The 18,426-nt window shown below is 39.9% G+C and overlaps 2 protein-coding genes across 5 annotated transcripts in view; one reads left to right on the forward strand and one right to left on the reverse strand.

The window, feature by feature from the left end:
* Positions 1-3,876: 3,876 nt before the first annotated feature.
* mrto4 (MRT4 homolog, ribosome maturation factor) lies at positions 3,877-10,666 on the reverse strand. Its single transcript, XM_005932309.3, has 8 exons — positions 10,560-10,666; positions 10,250-10,308; positions 10,039-10,142; positions 6,486-6,567; positions 6,330-6,397; positions 6,095-6,246; positions 4,511-4,587; positions 3,877-4,421 (listed from the first exon to the last, which is right to left on the reverse strand). Exons 1-8 carry the CDS (start codon positions 10,585-10,587, stop codon positions 4,272-4,274), a joined length of 720 nt encoding a protein of 239 aa, XP_005932371.1. The 5' UTR covers positions 10,588-10,666; the 3' UTR covers positions 3,877-4,271.
* Positions 10,667-13,456: 2,790 nt separating this feature from the next.
* The window catches only part of iffo2b (intermediate filament family orphan 2b), a 35,599-nt gene continuing 30,629 nt past the window's right edge, over positions 13,457-18,426 (forward strand). For 2 of the 4 annotated variants that reach the window (XM_042224938.1, XM_014336818.2), the window contains exon 1: positions 13,459-14,575. In XM_042224938.1, the coding sequence (XP_042080872.1) occupies positions 14,073-14,575 (503 nt within the window). In that variant the 5' untranslated portion in view covers positions 13,459-14,072. Of the gene's footprint in view, positions 14,576-18,426 lie in introns of all 4 variants that reach the window. The other 2 variants (XM_042224937.1, XM_005932308.2) reach the window with 2 other exon arrangements.

Raw genomic sequence — 18,426 nt, forward strand, 5'->3', positions numbered from 1 at the left:
ATCATCACTCTCAGCTTAAGGTACCCACATGGACAGCTGCAGTGACAAAAAATGTTATGCTCATGGTAATTTATGTATTCACTGAGTAAAAAGATTAGCCCTACCCTTAGTAATAAACAGAACATTTCAAATTGCTAGTATTGGAAACCTGAAAATGAAGAATATGAGTTACCACTGAAACACTGTGCTTTGTGGTGTACCAGTAAGCCTGAAATGAAGCCTTTGATTTTTTTCAGTGCTATCCCAACAGTCAGTAGTTACACAGCCTTTGAGGTTTTTCACTGAAAGATTTTAAGGTCTATTTTTTATTTCCTTTAATTATGTTAAGTGCAGTGAAAATGCCGCCAAACTTTCACCATATGCAAAACCAGAGGTAGAACAAAGCACAGCAATGATTTTCATGTTGTCTACAGGTTCGTAATATATGAAAGGGATTCTTTTAGAAAAGAAGTACCCCAAAAGTGATTAAATTAACATGTATTGTCAAAAAAATTCCAAATTCTCTACTCACCCAGATTTTCTTCTTCTTCTTCCTTTTTTTTTTTTTTTTAATAAATGTAACAAATCCTCCACAAATACAAATCTCAAGACATCTACAGACGTCCAGCTGTGTAATTCCTGTTTTGAGTAATTTTCTCCAACACATGTCTCCAGGGTGATCTTGGAGATGGAGTCATTATTGGCATGTCGAGCATGGAGCAGCTTCAGCAAAACATGGCCGCTGCGGAAGAGGGTCCTCTGGATGAGAGAGTGGTCGACGCCTTCAAAGAAGCCTGGAATCTCGTAGCCCACGAGTGTCCAAACTACTTCCGATGAGAACCTTCTTGATCATCACTTTATATGTAATTTTGCAGAAAAATGTTTCTCCTAATTACACCTAATTAGGGTTTTTGAATTCTCCCCTGAAATGTACATTTTTCCTTCTTTGTATTTTTATCAAAGAACACATTGTTAATGTAAAATAAATTAATAGTGTTTCATGGAAAAATAACTTCTTCAAGAATTTGCATTAAATTTTGTCAAATCAAAAAACATTTTCCCATACATGTGTATTATTCATCAGTGCTGGTTTAGCCTGAACAGTGATGTAGGTGTTTGAAAAGAAAGGGATAAAAAGACCAGAGAGACTACAGACTGCAGCGCTGGCTGTTACGATAAAATGGCCAAAATTTAATGTCTGGCAAAAGTTTTTAAATCGTCCTGAACTGCAAAAGTTTCATTCTACATTGTCATCCCCGTCTATATCACCATCTTCCACATCCTGCATAGGTTCTTGTATTTTTCTTCTAGTTATTATTCCCACTATTGAGCCAGGGAAACAAAACTATATTTGAAAGAAATGAGTAGCCTATTTTAAAGCATTTTAGCTCTTTATCACCCAATATTTGAACATTTAGTCAGTGCAAAATCAATGTGAAGCAACAGGTGAATATCACCCACTGCAGATAGACCAATATCAGTCAACAGTATCAGTCACTACTAATTATTTGGCTCATCAGATATTGGTATTTCATTAGTTCAGATCATTTAGCTGCTGTGCACTCTCATCATGGTCTTTGATTGTTTGTGCTCTCTGTGTAATTTTAATGAATATATTGGTGCCATGTGGCTCCGTGTGACATGAAATGCATTCCTAACTATATCAGGAACTGTTTCTTTCACAGTGATCAGCCAGTGAAGTACAACAGCTGTTTAAAATAATACATATGTGGGAAACTGGGATTATGTGACAGTGGTTTCTAATATCCATCCCTTGCACAGTATTGCAGCCCATTGTCTCAGCTGTTCTGTGATATACAAATATACAGCACAGAACAGCAAATGTTTGGTTGCCTTTACATATTGTTCCAGTTTGACTCCATCCTTCTTGTTTCCGATATCTTTTAGTTTCAGGCTAATATCATCTAATTAAGATGGGTTTATGTTTTCCATTCACAATACTCAGGCATGTGGAGTGTAGAGGCAGAATGTGAGGTTTGATCTTCAACCTGAGTGACTTTTGTATGTTCTGAAAATGTTTTCCAGTTTTCCAAAGGAGTTTTTGCTTCCACTGCAAACTGAAGCCCTCTTACCTCAGTGATGGTGACTTCCTCTACTTACATGTTTGGAGAGCCACTCAGTCAATAAATCATAAAAAGTCTAAATGGTCTTACATCTATCCATGGGAGGTCTTTGGTAGTTGCCTTGACCAATACAAATCTACTACTATTACTTATATGCACTTTGTGTGCATATCTGAACACAAACAGTCACAGACCCGCACACATGCAGAGAAATAGACCAAAATTAAGGGAGACATTATTTGGTGTAATACACAACAAAACCACAGTGTAGTTCAGATTCTTTGGTTCATTGAAACGCTGCCTTTGGTTACCCCAACATTCCTTTTGATCTAATCAGTAACATGTGGCCGGTTTTGGAAGACTGACTTCACCAAAGACATCATTCCTTAAAATCATTTTGTTGGTTAAGTTGCATATAAAAGCTATCCTCGAGTTATCCCAAAATGAATATATTATATTAAAATATGTTCCATACATGCATTCATGTCCCCCTGGAGATGGATTTTATTCACTTTGGTGATCCCTTTTTGCTAGCACACAATAACCTGATGTTGAATAGTTAGTAGTTGCTTTAGTTAGTGGTTTTTGGGGGGTTTTTTTTGCCTTGTTAACGTTACCTGTGAGCTAAAATGTGCCCTGGGTGAGTGACAGCATTAAGTGCATACTGTACTGAGTTCTGACATTAGTCCTCTGCCAGGTGGCCTTCTGACAGGGAAGTATCACTATGAAGATAAAGATGGCTCCCAGCCTGCAGGACGATTCTTTGGCCACAGCTGGGCTACAGCATACAGAGACAGGTGAAGATCTGTACCAACAAATTGTTTTATGTTGTTTTTGTTAACCATAACCGTGATTGTGCTCCTGCTCTGTGGAAGATACTTTGGAAACAGCGTACGGGTCAGAGAAACCCTCGCTGACTTCTGCTGCTATGCGCTGGATGCATCATCACTCTCAGCTTAAGGTACCCACATGGACAGCTGCAGTGACAAAAAATGTTATGCTCATGGTAATTTATGTATTCACCAGGTAAAGATTAGCCATACGGTTAAAATAATAATAATTTCATTTCAAATTGCTACTATTGGAAACCTGAAAATGAAGAACTATGTTACCACTGAAACACTGTGATGTACCAGTAAGCCTGAAATGAAGTCTCTTATTTTCTGAAAACTATCCCAAGAGTCAGTAGTTACACAGCCTTTGTTTTTCCACTGAAAGATTTTAACTAGTTTTTAATAACTGTAATTATGTTTTAGTGCAGTGGAAATGCCCCTACTGGAGGTAGAACAAAACACGAGTGTTTTTCATATTGTTTGCATGTTTGTAATATTTGAAATGGATTCTTTTAGAAAGAAAATACCACAAAATACCAAGTGAATAGGAGATGCTGCACGTAAACTACATATTCTGTAATGACCAAGATTTTGTTCCTATTTTTAAATTGTAACAAATCCTCCACATATACATCTCTTAATAAATTAACAGACTCCAGCTGTGCAATTCCTGTTTTGAGTGTTTATATTAAATAGCTACAGCTGCTCATAACCTTACTACGAGCTATAATCTCATGAAACCCATGCCATAGCAGTGTCGGAATCTCATAGCCCACGAGTGTCCAGACTACTTCAGATGAGAACCTTCTTGGTCATTTAATTTTATAGAATTTTTTTCCCCTAATTACACTTAATTAGGTTTTTTGAATTCTCCCCTGATGTGTACATTTTCTGTCCTTGGAATAGATCAGTACACCTTTTCCATGTTTAATCAAAGAGCACTTCATTGTCATGCCTATATAAAAAGAAAACCCCATTAATACTGTTTTGTGGAAAAATAACTTTCTGAAGAATCTGGATTAAATTTGTCACATCAACAAAACGTGTATATTATTCATGAGTGTTGGTTTAACATGAACAGTGATTTACATTGGTGTTTGAAAGGAAAGGGACTTCCACACAATATCAGTCCCTCACTGTGCTGAGGGAACTTGGAGAACAATGACATCACAAACGATTTAATCCTCTGAATACAGTCCACATTGTCCAAAACTAAAATTCAAGATGAAGGACAGAAGTTCATGTTTTGTAGGTATAAAAAGACCAGAGAGACTACAGACTGCAGCACTGGCTGTCAGGATGAAAGCTAAATGAAATGTCCGTCTGCTTTTGAAAGCAGGAATTTTCTTAAAAATTCTCGCACCTTGCAGAAGTTTCATTCTGCATCATCTTCATCATCGTTATCATCTTCCTCATCCTGCATAGACTCTTCCTCACCAGCGAAGTTCTCAAACTCGCCTGTTTCTGAGTTCCACATACACTTGATCTGCAACTTGAATTCTGCCATCTCAATACCAAAGAGTTTCTGTGGACAAAAAACAACCCTCAGTCAACAGAAATACATTTAGTGTGTGACAGTCAACATTTTTAATCAAGTAAAAAACAAGAACTCACCAGAATACGAGCCTGCTCTGGAGTGAGCGTGTCCCCCTCTTTACAAACTCCATAGTCCTTCAGCAGTGTTACCACTCCTGTAGCACAAGATAAAAGAAGTTGGCTTTATATTTAAAAGCAGTGAATTCACACATTTCGTGAACACACTAATACCGACTCGGACCTGATTTGAAGCAGAAGCCTGATATTGCTTACATAGACTGTATATACTGTAGCTACAATACATCTCCCACTTATAGTGAAGCCTCAACCTGCTGTTGCCATCTTTCAGTATTGAAATAAGATGTGAGGGGTGGAACTAACAAACAAAAGACTGACACAGCACCGTCACGCGATGGCCACTTGTCAGTCACAGATTTGGTCTTCCCTGTTCTGTCTCATCGTCCTTTTTCACCTTACATGCATCTTATTCACAAGCTGAACATCATTTGACAGAGGCTATAAACTCACCTATACTACGGAAAAACGATTTGGGGCTTATTAAGCCAACTTCAAGTTTTTACATTACAAAGTTTGTTCACGTCTTCCTACGGTATATCGCCATGGTAACATCAGCCCTAACCTGCTTTGTAGCAGATCATGTTTAAGATAAGTGACCAATCATTTCTCCAGAATATAGCACAGATGCAAATATCAAGTCTGTCCTTCCATGAAGGTCCAAAGAAATTCCTCGGAGCAACTTTATTCATCCATTGTTTCTCTCCTGCTTTCTACTAACAATTTTATACGGGCAAGTAATTTGACATTTTCTACAATTGTTAATACAGCAATATCCTAAACCTTGAACTTATTGACTTCAGAAAAATGAGTCCACTTACTAGTTTGAAGTACGATTTTATTTGTTTTATGCACGCATACAGCCTGTTTCAAACCACTGGGGTTGCAGCTAAACCACTGGGGAAAACTACTTACACTTAGGCAACACTTTAATTTAACTGTAATTACAGTCAGAGCTTGCCATGTTTAATGACAGGGCAGTTTTACTGATAGGTCTTTGCCACTTTTCCCCTCCTGGGAAAATAAATAGATTTTACTTCACACTTTTACAATCTTGCTAACCACACCACTTAACGCACAGATATATTCCTCGAGAGCTTTTGAACCTTTTTTGATCTAACATATTTTACTTTTTTTATTTTGTAAAGTATGCCAGTCTGCTGTCACAATACCTGTCCATGTTTGTGAGTGACCATATGCTGCAATCCCTTTTTTGGGGATTGATGGTGGAAACTCTGGGCTGACTTTACTGAGCTGATAATCACCTTCATGTGACTTCTGAGCATAATTACCAATGTTAGGGCAAGTAACAGCTCTGTAGTACAGGGAAGCATTTACTTGGACTTCAGTACAGTCTTTTTTTTTTTTTTAACCAGATGCCACATGCTGATCATTATAAAGAACGTCAGTTTAAGCCACTTCCACATTGATTACACTTTTCAGTCCTGGAAGCTACAACCATCTTTTATATACAGATTGTGATTTGTCAAGTCACAGACCTCCATTAATTAATACCAATTTTAAAAAGTTTAAATCCATTGAGCCACGGTGTTGTAGTGGGTGACGAGAACAGTCCTTTAATCTCACCTTTCTTTAGAGCAGTAGGAAGCCCTAATTGCCTCAACTGGGGTTCCATTGAGTGAGTAAACTGTTCAAGGGGTCCCTCATCCAGCGTCACATCCATCTGAGCCTGGTTTCCTGCGCGAGCATAATCCACCTCTTTGAAATGACTGAAATATCTGTGGGTAAAGAACATCGCTTAGTGATTCAATGAAGACATTGGAGGATCACAGCAACAAAGATGAATTTAGCAAAGCCTTACTCTTGTACTTCCTCCTTTGTTTTATTTGTGAATAGTACACCCACTTCTCCACGCAGATGCTTGCCGACCTGAACATTATCAAAATGAATAAACATATTGAGTGACGGCAGTAAACCACAGCAGTAACTTTTCAAGTTTGCCTGAGATCTTGCTTACCTTGTGCAAATTATCTTTGTATTCATCTGTATCTCTTTTCCCCAGAGCAATAATCATGACTTTATTTTTGCCGAAGAAGAATCTGTGGAACAGAGATGAGATCATTTACACTGTTGAATAAATATAGGCTCTTTCCAAATACTTGTTTAACATTTTTGAGAAATGATAGGATTCAAGCGTATCCCATAAAAAAACCAAACACAAATCATAATGATGCTGACTTTTTAAAATTGATTGATATTTAAGCTGATTGCTGACCAATAACAATCAATAGACAAGATGTTTTTAACTATGAGATGATATGGTTACTTTTCTTCTAGAAAAAAATCCACACCTATTGTGCCCATTCAGTAATGTTCCTTATCCCATAGTCAACGTGTATGTTAATTGTACTATTTTACCAAAAACTTTAATTTCCATACTTAAAAAGGAGTTATAAGCAAGAAACCCCCAAAATAGTATCTCTTCTACACACAAAAGACTAACATATAGAAAACTCTGTTTCATGCCTTTAATTCAATTTCTCCTCCTCTTCTCTTTGATGTAATTTTACCTCCACTTGACTGTAACTGCAGAAGTGCATCCTACTTACTGGCTCTGTTAAAATAATCAAGCCTACTAACAGGCAACTTAAGATGAGGGGGGAAATGTAGTCGTTAGAGACTGTAACTGATGCCTCATACTATACGACAGTGGAAAACTGACACCTAAAGAAGAACACATGCAATCTAGAGGAAATTGGCCACAAAAATCTGAATTTTTTAAAGTTTCTATGACCTTGCCATATACCTGCTCGCACTACTGCACTCAAATAAAATTAAGACAAGGAAAAACCTAAAGCAATATTTTGCAAATTTCATGGTAAATGGACTCCTTCTTGAGCATTCAAAGTGCTTTATACAACATATATAATTCAAATAAACGTTCATACATGCACTGTTTTCTATCTCTAAGTGTTTTCTATCTAACATTCACACATTCTTTGTCATATTTTTCATGCCAAATGCTTTTAGTTGGTCATAGGTCTAGATATTAGACAGTCTACTTTGGCGCCCAGACTGTTCTACTTATTAGTCATGCTGTTGTAATATATGCATTAGCATTTTCTTGCTGAAACATGGATGGATGGGAGGATGTTTAAACCTTTACAGTGGGGCAAAAAAGTATTTAGCCAGCCACCGATTGTGCAAGTTCCCCCACCTAAAATGATGACAGAGGTCAGTAATTTGCACCAGAGGTACACTTCAACTGTGAGAGACAGAATGTGAAAAAAAAATCCATGAATCCACATGGTAGGATTTGTAAAGAATTTATTCGTAAATCAGGGTGGAAAATAAGTATTTGGTCAATAACAAAAATACAACTCAATACTTTGTAACATAACCTTTGTTGGCAATAACAGAGGTCAAACGTTTACTATAGGTCTTTACCAGGTTTGCACACACAGTAGCTGGTATTTTGGCCCATTCCTCCATGCAGATCTTCTCGAGAGCAGTGATGTTTTGGGGCTGTCGCCGAGCAACACGGACTTTCAACTCCCGCCACAGATTTTCTATGGGGTTGAGGTCTGGAGACTGGCTAGGCCACTCCAGGACTTTCAAATGCTTCTTACGGAGCCACTCCTTTGTTGCCCGGGCGGTGTGTTTTGGATCATTGTCATGTTGGAAGACCCAGCCTCGTTTCATCTTCAAAGTTCTCACTGATGGAAGGAGGTTTTGGCTCAAAATCTCACGATACATGGCCCCATTCATTCTGTCCTTAACACGGATCAGTCGTCCTGTCCCCTTGGCAGAAAAACAGCCCCATAGCATGATGTTTCCACCCCCATGCTTCACAGTAGGTATGGTGTTCTTGGGATGCAACTCAGTATTCTTCTTCCTCCAAACACGACGAGTTGAGTTTATACCAAAAAGTTCTACTTTGGTTTCATCTGACCACATGACATTCTCCCAATCCTCTGCTGTATCATCCATGTGCTCTCTGGCAAACTTCAGACGGGCCTGGACATGCACTGGCTTCAGCAGCGGAACACGTCTGGCACTGCGGGATTTGATTCCCTGCCGTTGTAGTGTGTTACTGATGGTGACCTTTGTTACTTTGGTCCCAGCTCTCTGCAGGTCATTCACCAGGTCCCCCCGTGTGGTTCTGGGATCTTTGCTCACCGTTCTCATGATCATTTTGACCCCACGGGATGAGATCTTGCGTGGAGCCCCAGATCGAGGGAGATTATCAGTGGTCTTGTATGTCTTCCATTTTCTGATGATTGCTCCCACAGTTGATTTTTTCACACCAAGCTGCTTGCCTATTGTAGATTCACTCTTCCCAGTCTGGTGCAGGTCTACAATACTTTTCCTGGTGTCCTTCGAAAGCTCTTTGGTCTTGGCCATGGCGGAGTTTGGAGTCTGACTGTTTGAGGCTGTGGACAGGTGTCTTTTATACAGATGATGAGTTCAAACAGGTGCCATTCATACAGGTAACGAGTGGGGGACAGAAAAGCTTCTTACAGAAGACGTTACAGGTCTGTGAGAGCCAGAGATTTTCCTTGTTTGAGGTGACCAAATACTTATTTTCCACCCTAATTTACGAATAAATTCTTTACAAATCCTACCATGTGGATTCATGGATTTTTTTTTCACATTCTGTCTCTCACAGTTGAAGTGTACCTCTGGTGCAAATTACTGACCTCTGTCATCATTTTAAGTGGGGGAACTTGCACAATCGGTGGCTGACTAAATACTTTTTTGCCCCACTGTATATACCTCTGAGTACTTTCCAAACGTGTAGACACTGATCCAGGTTATTACCCAAGTTCTGATAACAAGTTCTTTAGTCTGGAAAACAGGGCGTCCATATTTTGCTGCTATCAAATTCAAACTAAGCTAGATTTTTACCTTTTTTCAGTTCAAAAAATTTGATACGTTTTCTAAGTTCTATTGTGGATATGGGTTTAGGTGATTTACACGTCATATCTATATTTTACACAGCATCCCAATATCTTACAAATTGGGGTTGTCCATGTAATAATTTCTTTCTCGAAGGGCTCCAACATAAGTAGAGGTGGCAATGCCACCGAGAAAACCAAGTGCAACCCGATCCTTGATACACACACACGTACCTTAGTGCAGTACTAGGACTGAGCCTTGAAATCAGAACCCTAAGATGTCATTACCTGACGTGAAAAGGGAAAGACCATCTCTGAATCGAGGAGGGGGCCTAGGGGTATATCTTTCGCCATCGTACAATGCTGTGATTGCAGCCATTCCCCAACTCTCTGTGAATGGTACTCATGGCTATTGATCAGTGGGCTTTGATCAGTAGTTGTTGATCAATGGTCATGAGAATTTGCATAATCATGATGAAGGAACTGACCTCCCACCCCATTGTTCCTTCAGTGGGCTGGTTTCGGTCATTATGCAAATGTACTGTTTATAAGACTGGGCAAACCGGCAGTCAGCTGAGACTGAAGAAGTCACTTGGATGAGTGACGAAACGTTTCTCCCACTGAAAACGCTACGTCCAGATGAACGGAATCAACTTTTGGAGATGTCATTACCTGCTGTGTTTCCACGCTGTCCGGATGTCTTTCAGCTTGTTATTCCTCATATTAGCCACCGAGAATATGAACAGGTTTCTGTAGGTGTCCACACATTCCCGCAACTAAAGAATAGAAATGAGGTTTAGGTACTTCAGGTGTTTTGGAACAGACCTAGCCTAGCTGAACTTAACACGTACAAGATGGTGACTGCAGCACTGAAAATACTCACCTCCTGAATTAGCTTCTGTTTTGACTCCAGCCCCTTCTTGGCTGTTTTCGTTAAAGAAACTGAGGGGGAAATGCGAAACTCACGATGAACAAATGTCAGCCAGCAGTTTGCGTATACACGTGGATGTATCAATGAGCAGCCAGGAGTACAACCATGCTGAGGCAGTTAAGCTAACGCTAGCTTTAGTTAGCTCACTTTTGGTAGCTTTCACTAGTGAAAAAGAAGTTTTACAAATACAACATCACTTAAAACACTTCACCGGCGCCCATATGCTTTTACACTTGAAAAAGATGTACTGTGCTTTACTCACTCTTCTTATCTCTCTTTGATTTCGGCATGATTCCTCCTCACGATGCCACAGCAGCAGACACACACACGTGAAGTAGAAGGACCCCAAGTGTTTCTGTTTAGCATGGCTGACCGTGTACTGCCTGACATAAAAAAAAGCGTTATATATGTATTAATAACAAATAAAGGCTTGACTTCTATAATTTTGTCACCTTAAGATATTGTGATTTGCTGCTATATAAATAACACTGAATTGAAATAAATTACACAGTAAGATTAAATGATATGGGCAGCACGGTGGTAAGCACTGTTGCTTTACAGCAAGAAGGTCCTGAGTTCAATTCCACCATCAGTGTGTACGTTTGCATGTCCTCCCCGTGTTTGCCTGGGTTCTCTCCGGGTAGTCCGGATTCCTCCCGCAATCCAGACATGCAGCTAGCGGGTATAGGTTAATTGGAAACGATAAATTGCCTTTAGGTGCGAATGGTTGTCTGTGTCCGTGTGTTAGCCCAGCGACAGACTGGTGACCTGTCCAGGGTGTACCCAGACACCAGCCCCCCCCCTGATAGGATAAACTGAAGAGGATGGATGGATTAAATCAGGGGTGTCAAACTCAAAAACACAGTGGGCCAAAATTCAAAACTGGAACAAAGTCGCAGGCTAACGTTAATATTTATTGAAATATATTTATTCCTCCAGATATAAGAATGAATCTTTTCTTATGGACTCAAACACATTTTGCTAAAAAACTGAATATGGAACAAGCCAAGCTTAATACTAAACAGTATATATAATATATATTTGCTGTATAATACCAGTAGGCCAGCTCTGATAGTAATTTGGCCCGCGGGCCAGAGTTTGACACCTATGGATTAAATAATACATTTCGCATCAAACTAGGCACACTAGTGATGGTGCTTGATAACATGTTATACACGCAGTGATTATTTATTTATAATTTTATAATTACATTTTTATTTATTTAACTATTTTATTTCATTTAAATATTTTTTTCTGTTCTCTTGCGATCTTCATCATTATTATTATTTCATCCATTCTAGCCACTTATTATTACCTATTTTATTTATTTATTTACGTTGAATTCCGTTTTATTTATACAGCATCAAATCACAACAGCAGTTGCCTCAAGTCGCTTTATATCGCAAGGTAACGACCCTATAGTAATACAAGAAAAACAGATAAAAAAAAACCCCACAATGGTAAATGGACTGAGTCTTGTATAGCGCTCTTCTACTCTCCCTCAAAGTGCTCTATATAACATGCCACATTCACCCAATCTCACAAGTCTCTATGCTAACTACATTCACACTCCGTGTGAACTTGGGGTTAGTATCTTGCAGACTGGAGGAGCCAGGGATCGAGCCACCCTCAATCATATGTGAACCCAGGGAGGAAAAGGTCCCTTTGAACAGGAAGAAACCTGCAGGAGAACCAACCAAGGAGAGGCAACCATCTGCCACTACCAGTTAGGGGTTAGTAGATGAAGACAGATCAGAAACATGCAGTGAAAGAGAGCCAGAAATTAATAATAACTAAATACAGAGAGCTGTATAAACGCATAGTAAATGAAAAACGTGACTGAAGAAGAAAATTCAGTGCATCATCTGAATCCCCAGCAGCCTAGACCTATTGCAGCAACTTCATCTATCATCGATTTTGTTATGTGCTATTGAATAACTTTTGGAATAAATAATGTATATAATGGAATACATGAATTAAATAAATTACTAAAGATCTAACACCAGTGTTCATAGCAGTTTATAAGCAAGACATTCGTCTCCTCTAGAAATACATGAAATTTGGCAGCACAACTTACTTAAGATAAGTTATTTAAAATGGCTTACTTTGTAGCAAAAATAATAAGCCAATAGAAGGAAAATGAATGAGGAACCTGGTCTGTTTGCATCACTTATTTCTGAACTAAAATGTCTTTGGACTTGGATGAAGATGCAAAGTTAATTCTAAGATAATTCTAAGATAATAAGGACAATGGACGGATTAATCCGCTAGGTGGCGCATGAGCAAAACAACTTAAGTGTAGTAGCCGAATGTGACAAATGTATAAAATGGTCAAAGGTGCATACTTGCTTGAGCCACTTGCTCTTATAACCGTGTCTGTCTTTGGGTTTTTTTGCAAAAGATTTCCACTTGTTCAAGTTTGGGCCTTTATGAGTTGTTTGGGCACGAGGGGCATTTTGTCAGCTTCGGAAATGATGTAATCATAGATTTATCCACTGTGATATCACCCTTTCACATAATGATCCTGATAATCCTACAGACTATAGGTGTATACTGTATGACATAATAATAAAGAGGTAACATCAAAAAGGCATAAGACATGTTAGGACAAGACAAGAAGAAAGGAAATCAAAACGAAAGCAAATAAACGTAAAAAAAACATACAATGTTCGAATGATTCCTTCATAAGGACATAATAGCCCTCTCTTATTTCTCTTCTTTGCACCGATGCTGTAAATGCAGGTCCTGTGTGTGTGTTTTTATACAATATTATACAATTATTATTATTTCAATACAATATTTTGGAAATATACTGCAGGCCTATGGAATTTGAAAAAACAACAACAAATCAGACTGTGACTTCGCTAAAACTCAAACATATCACATACAGAGTAATACAGTAATACCGTGCAGACAGAAACTGCCACATTGTGCGTCCCTATAAAAAATATACACGTTTATTATTGTGGTAAAGGTTTCATATTGATACTTGTTTAAATAAAAGAAACAATTCATTATTCTAATAAACGCACAAAAACGCCAGGCCTGACTTTAAAGCGCATAAGAAAAGAAATTAGGTTATAGTTCACTTTATCCTATTAATTAGACTTAAGCCTTCCTCAGCCCGTCGATCCCTCTCGTCAGTGTGTGTGTGTGAGAGAGAGACGGGGGTAGGGAGGTGGGAGGGGCTCCTAGAGGTGATAGTGCCTAGTTTAGCACTTTGCAACATGATCCGCGGAGAGGCCGGGCTTTGCGGCGCTGCATCCTGCCACACCGCGCCACATGGAGACCGGATAGAGCCGCGGTAAACTGGGCATGATAAAGAAAGAAGGTGGACCATTTTCCTCCTCTGTCGGCTGGCTATATGTACTCGCACAGCATCAGCAGCTCCTGACAAAGCAAAGGCAGACGGAGACATGAGGGTGACGGGAAGTGCTGCTGCTGCTGGAGATTCTTGCGGTCTGCGTCAAACCTCTCGGTCCTTCAGAAGATGATGCTCGCTGTGTCTCTTAAGGGACTTTTCTGGTTCGTTGTGTGAACCCACGCCACGCTGAAGGGGGTCTTTGTTAATATCTCGGGTTTAAACGTCCAGTAGCAGCAGCGGGTATAGTGATGGTCAACCCTTCTCCAGTTGCTCAATCACTGAATCACTGTCTGCATCTGCATTGTAAAGAGAAACTCACCCCGAGGGAGTGAGGGATTTTCAAGCAATATGCAGCGATAAAGAAACCACAAGTGTTGCTGTTTTATTTAAACCAGACAGAGCCATAGGTGGATGAACGGAGTTTTGTTATTTACCAACATGAGCTCGCTGTTTTTCTCCGATACTCCGTCCGGTCCGGTCTGCAGCGCTCCCACCGGGTCGGGCGCGGTGACCAGCGCCCTGCGAAACGACCTGGGCTCCAACATCCACGTGCTGAAAACCCTCAACCTGCGTTTCCGCTGCTTCCTCGCCAAAGTGCACGAGTTAGAGAGGAGAAACAAACTGCTGGAAAGCCAGCTGCAGCAAGCTCTGCAGAGACCGCAGTACCGCCACCTTTACACCCGTGAAGTCGCCGTGCAGACGGACGGTCCCGAGTCGAGACTGCCGGGCACCATCTGGAGTTTCACCCACGTCAGGAGGCAAGGGGAGCGCTTTGAGACCCTGCAAGGGCCCGGGGTGACATGGACGCATCCGGACGGAGTTGGTGTCCAAATTGACACAATTACCCCAGAACTGAGGGCTCTGTATAACGTGCTGGCCAAAGTCAAGCGGGAGAGGGACGAGTACAGGAAAAAGTGAGTAAAGTAAACACTATTAATGTGAAAGTTGTGTGCGGGTATTTTATATGCTCAAATAATCTCAAGCTAGGATATGTCCAGTTGTAGTTTGCAGGGGAGCAGCAAGAAATTTAAGGCCTTGAGTGAATGGTGAAGCCCCCACCACCAAAATTTATTTCTTGATAAAAAGCTGCTAATAGGGAAGCTGTTCCCTTAAGCTCTTTCCTTTGCATTTACATAGATGCACAGACACAAAGATACTGAAAAGTTTAAAAGACATGTCATATCGTAACGGACAGACACACAGTACCTGCAATTATTCCATATTATACTCTAGATTGTAATCAGTTACACAAAAGGTCTGACTCATTCAATGAGTCGCGTTGATAGCGGTTTATAAAGGGGAAACATGTTTTCCTTTACAGTAAATCTGGGAATATAATTGCTATTGAATACACTTCTCACATGTTAAATAGTTCACTTTTGAGCAAAACTGTTTCTCAGTATTTGGGAAGTTAGGCAGGAACTCAGCCAGTTTTCAAGTAGTCTTTAAAGTTTCCACAAGACAAACCACACATTTGTCTCTTTACAAACTTCTACATTTACTTTGGATTGAAGTTAGCCGAACACGAGGACTGATCTGTCTGTCAAGGGGGGAAAAAAAGTTTATTAAGAGACATGATTGGTAATTTTGGCTCATGTTGTCACTTCTAACTTATTATTGTGGCTTTTCTTCTCCCGTGTGGACGTGGTTAGACAATATATCCAGATGCTCATCTGACAGGTATAGAGGAGCGTGATGACAGCTATCACAGTGACAGAGTGTCACTTGAGCTAGTACATCCCATGAAGTATTCAGAGCCGAGTGGCTGTTTGGCACTTTAGTTAACCAAACACGTTTTTCCATGAATTTAACTGATCCCGTTTTTTTCCCATTTCTGCGGAAATTCCTTTGCACGGCTCAGTTTTCAGCAATTGTTCTCTTTTTAGTCATACTAATTGTGTCCGCCTGTGGACTCACTGTAGGATCCCCAGCTGACTGTGAGTGTGTGACTGCTGGCCGTCTTGGCCGGCTACTGGAGGGGTGTGGGGATTGCCAAGCAACCGCCTGCTTCTGTTTGGCGTCATGATTCAAGCAGAGAGGCATTTTTACAGGCCTCTGTCTGGTCGGTGAGGTCGTCTATGACGAACGCTTACTTCCGTGTGAGCACACTGACTCAGTGACACAGAATGTGTGTGTTCTCCCACTCCTCTGGGAAACTGGATATCCTGTCCAGTCATTCCTGTAACACCAGCATATCCTTTTTTGTGCATTTCTGCTGTGGACGATAAAGTGCAGTGACTGGGAGAGTGGCCAGATTTAAAATTCCTGCAGCTGAAATCCAAGATCTGGATCTTTTTTTGGCAAAAATGACTTTACATGTTTGCTTTTAAAATGTATATTAAATCACAAGAGTTGTGGGATTTCTTTTACACCTGGATAAGTGACAAACAAAGTGCATTCCAAGCATGTTTTTATGGGCCAATAATCATTGTTATCGATTTGCCTGCCTCTCTCTTTCCCTCCTTGCTCTGAGCTTGATAATTGCATCATCGCTGAGTTCACTGCCCTGCTTTTCTTTCTGTCTCCCAGTCTAAATCCTCTTTACTACTGTCACGTTTCAGCATTCAATCCCTGAGCCCCATCCTGCCATGCCTTTTCTGTTCTGTGTTCTTTGTGTTCAGCCATTCCTTCGCTCCACCCTTCTGCAGGCCCTCCACCCCTTCGTCCCTCTCTGTGTGGTACAGACTGCTTTGTAAGGCGTCTTCATTCCCCATGGAGGCCACCACAGTGCTCTCCCACATTCAGGGTGATTTATTAAAGTTTTAGCAGTGTGGACACGCACAAAAAGATGGATTGGCAGTTGTCTTGTTTCTGATTCGGCCGCTTGCATTCCAACATGGTTACCATGAGCTGTTCAGATGTTTACTTCTGACATTTTACAGTGAAGCTCTTTCTGACCAAGAGGTAAAACAATGCACTCTGAACTAATTTCATGAGAGGTTATGTTGCAGAGGCTGCTTGAATACATGGAAGGGAGATTAATGCTAAACACCAGATTAACAGAAATAGAAAAAAACCCTGGTCAGAATTCCAAGAAACATCAAAATGAAACTTAAGTAACAAATTTTAACAATCTGTCTAATCTTTGAACTTAAATTTCACCTTAAATTTGAACTTAAGTAATTATAAATTTACAAAAATATTCACAGGTTAACAGCTACAATATAAACAACCATAAACCTGCTTGCAGATGTTGTAACTCTATTGTTTTATAGACTATACTATATAATGTTTTAAAAAATCCTTTTTCATCATCTGTTATGTATGTGAGCAGTGCTAATGGAGACCATTAAAGCATCTAAGACACAGAAAAAGAATGTTTTTCTCAAAGAAAATATATGAAATACAACAAAAGAGGTAGAGATAACCACTTTGTTAGGTACATCTGTTTGTCTTCTAAATGCAAATAGCTAATCAGCCATTCACAGGGTAACAGCGCAATGAATTTGGGCTTGTAGACTTGGTCAAGATGGCCTGCTGAACTTCAAACCATCATCAAAGCATCAGAATGGGGAAGAAAGGTTTAAGTGAGTTTGAATGTGATGTGGTTTTGGTGCCAAACGAGCTGGTCTGAGTATTTCAGAAACTGCTCATCTACTACTTTAAAGCAGTGAGTGGCTCTAGGTGAAAGCTCTTGTTAATGTCAGAGGAGAATGACCAGATCACTTCTGGCTGATAGGAGAGCAACAGTAACTGAAGTAACCACTCATTATAAACAAAGTATGCAGAGGCACATTTCTGAATGCACAACAACCTGTTTAGCAGCAGAAGAGGCTACGTTTCGCATGGACTCACCAAAATTTGACAATAGAAGACTGGAAAAACATTGCCTGGTCTGATGAGTTACGATTTCAGAGGTAGGGTCAGAATTTGATGTAAACAACCTAAAAACAAGGATCCATCCTGCCTTCCATCAGTGGTTTAGGCTTGTGGTGGTCATACAGTGTGGTTGATATTCTATGGTACCCTTAGCACCAAGTGAATATCGTTTTTTTTTTATCATTTTATCATCTGCTGATGGATGCTTCCAGCAGAATAATGCGTCATGTCACAAAGCTCAAATCATCTCAAACTGGCATCCTTAACATGACAAAAAGTTCAATGTGCTCAAATCATCAGACATCAGTCCAGTAGAGCACGTTTGGGATGTGCAGCTGACAAATCTGCAGCGACTGTGTGATACTAACATGTCAATATGGACCAGAATCTCTGAGGGATGTTTCTAGCAACCGTTTGAATCTATGTCATGAAGAATTAAGTCAGCTCTGAAGACAAAAGAGTTTCAACTCACTTCTAGCTGGGTGTACCGAAGGTGGTCGATGAGTGTATAGTTAGTGCAGTTCAGCAACCAAAAGTGTGAGTTCATTAAGGAATGATTTACATTTAAGAAAGATCTGCTGCAGGTGCAGACTGAGACAGAGAAGAAGAAATCGAGTTGTTGTACGATGCACTATCACAAATAAAATGTTCAAAATTCATTGTTCCAAAAATCTCAACTGGCCTCAATCCTGTATCCAAATCAATTTCTCTCCATTGTTCAAAATCCTATTTGTATAGAGAACAGCATGTTCTTTCAAAGCTAATCTGTATTTGTGCATCTGGAAAAGCTCTTAACTTTGTGTGGATTTTATCCAAAGTCTTACCTAACCTATCAGATTCTTTCTTTTAATTCATTGCTGTCATGTGAAAAAGTCTCCCTGCTCAAACACACACAGTCCCACTGTCTGTCTCCCGCACACTAGCATACTGCACCTATTGTCAAAGA

This window comes from Haplochromis burtoni, unplaced genomic scaffold (assembly GCF_018398535.1).
Source record: "Haplochromis burtoni strain Fernald_Lab_line unplaced genomic scaffold, NCSU_Asbu1 Contig_156, whole genome shotgun sequence".
NCBI classification, from domain to species: Eukaryota; Metazoa; Chordata; class Actinopteri; order Cichliformes; family Cichlidae; genus Haplochromis; species Haplochromis burtoni.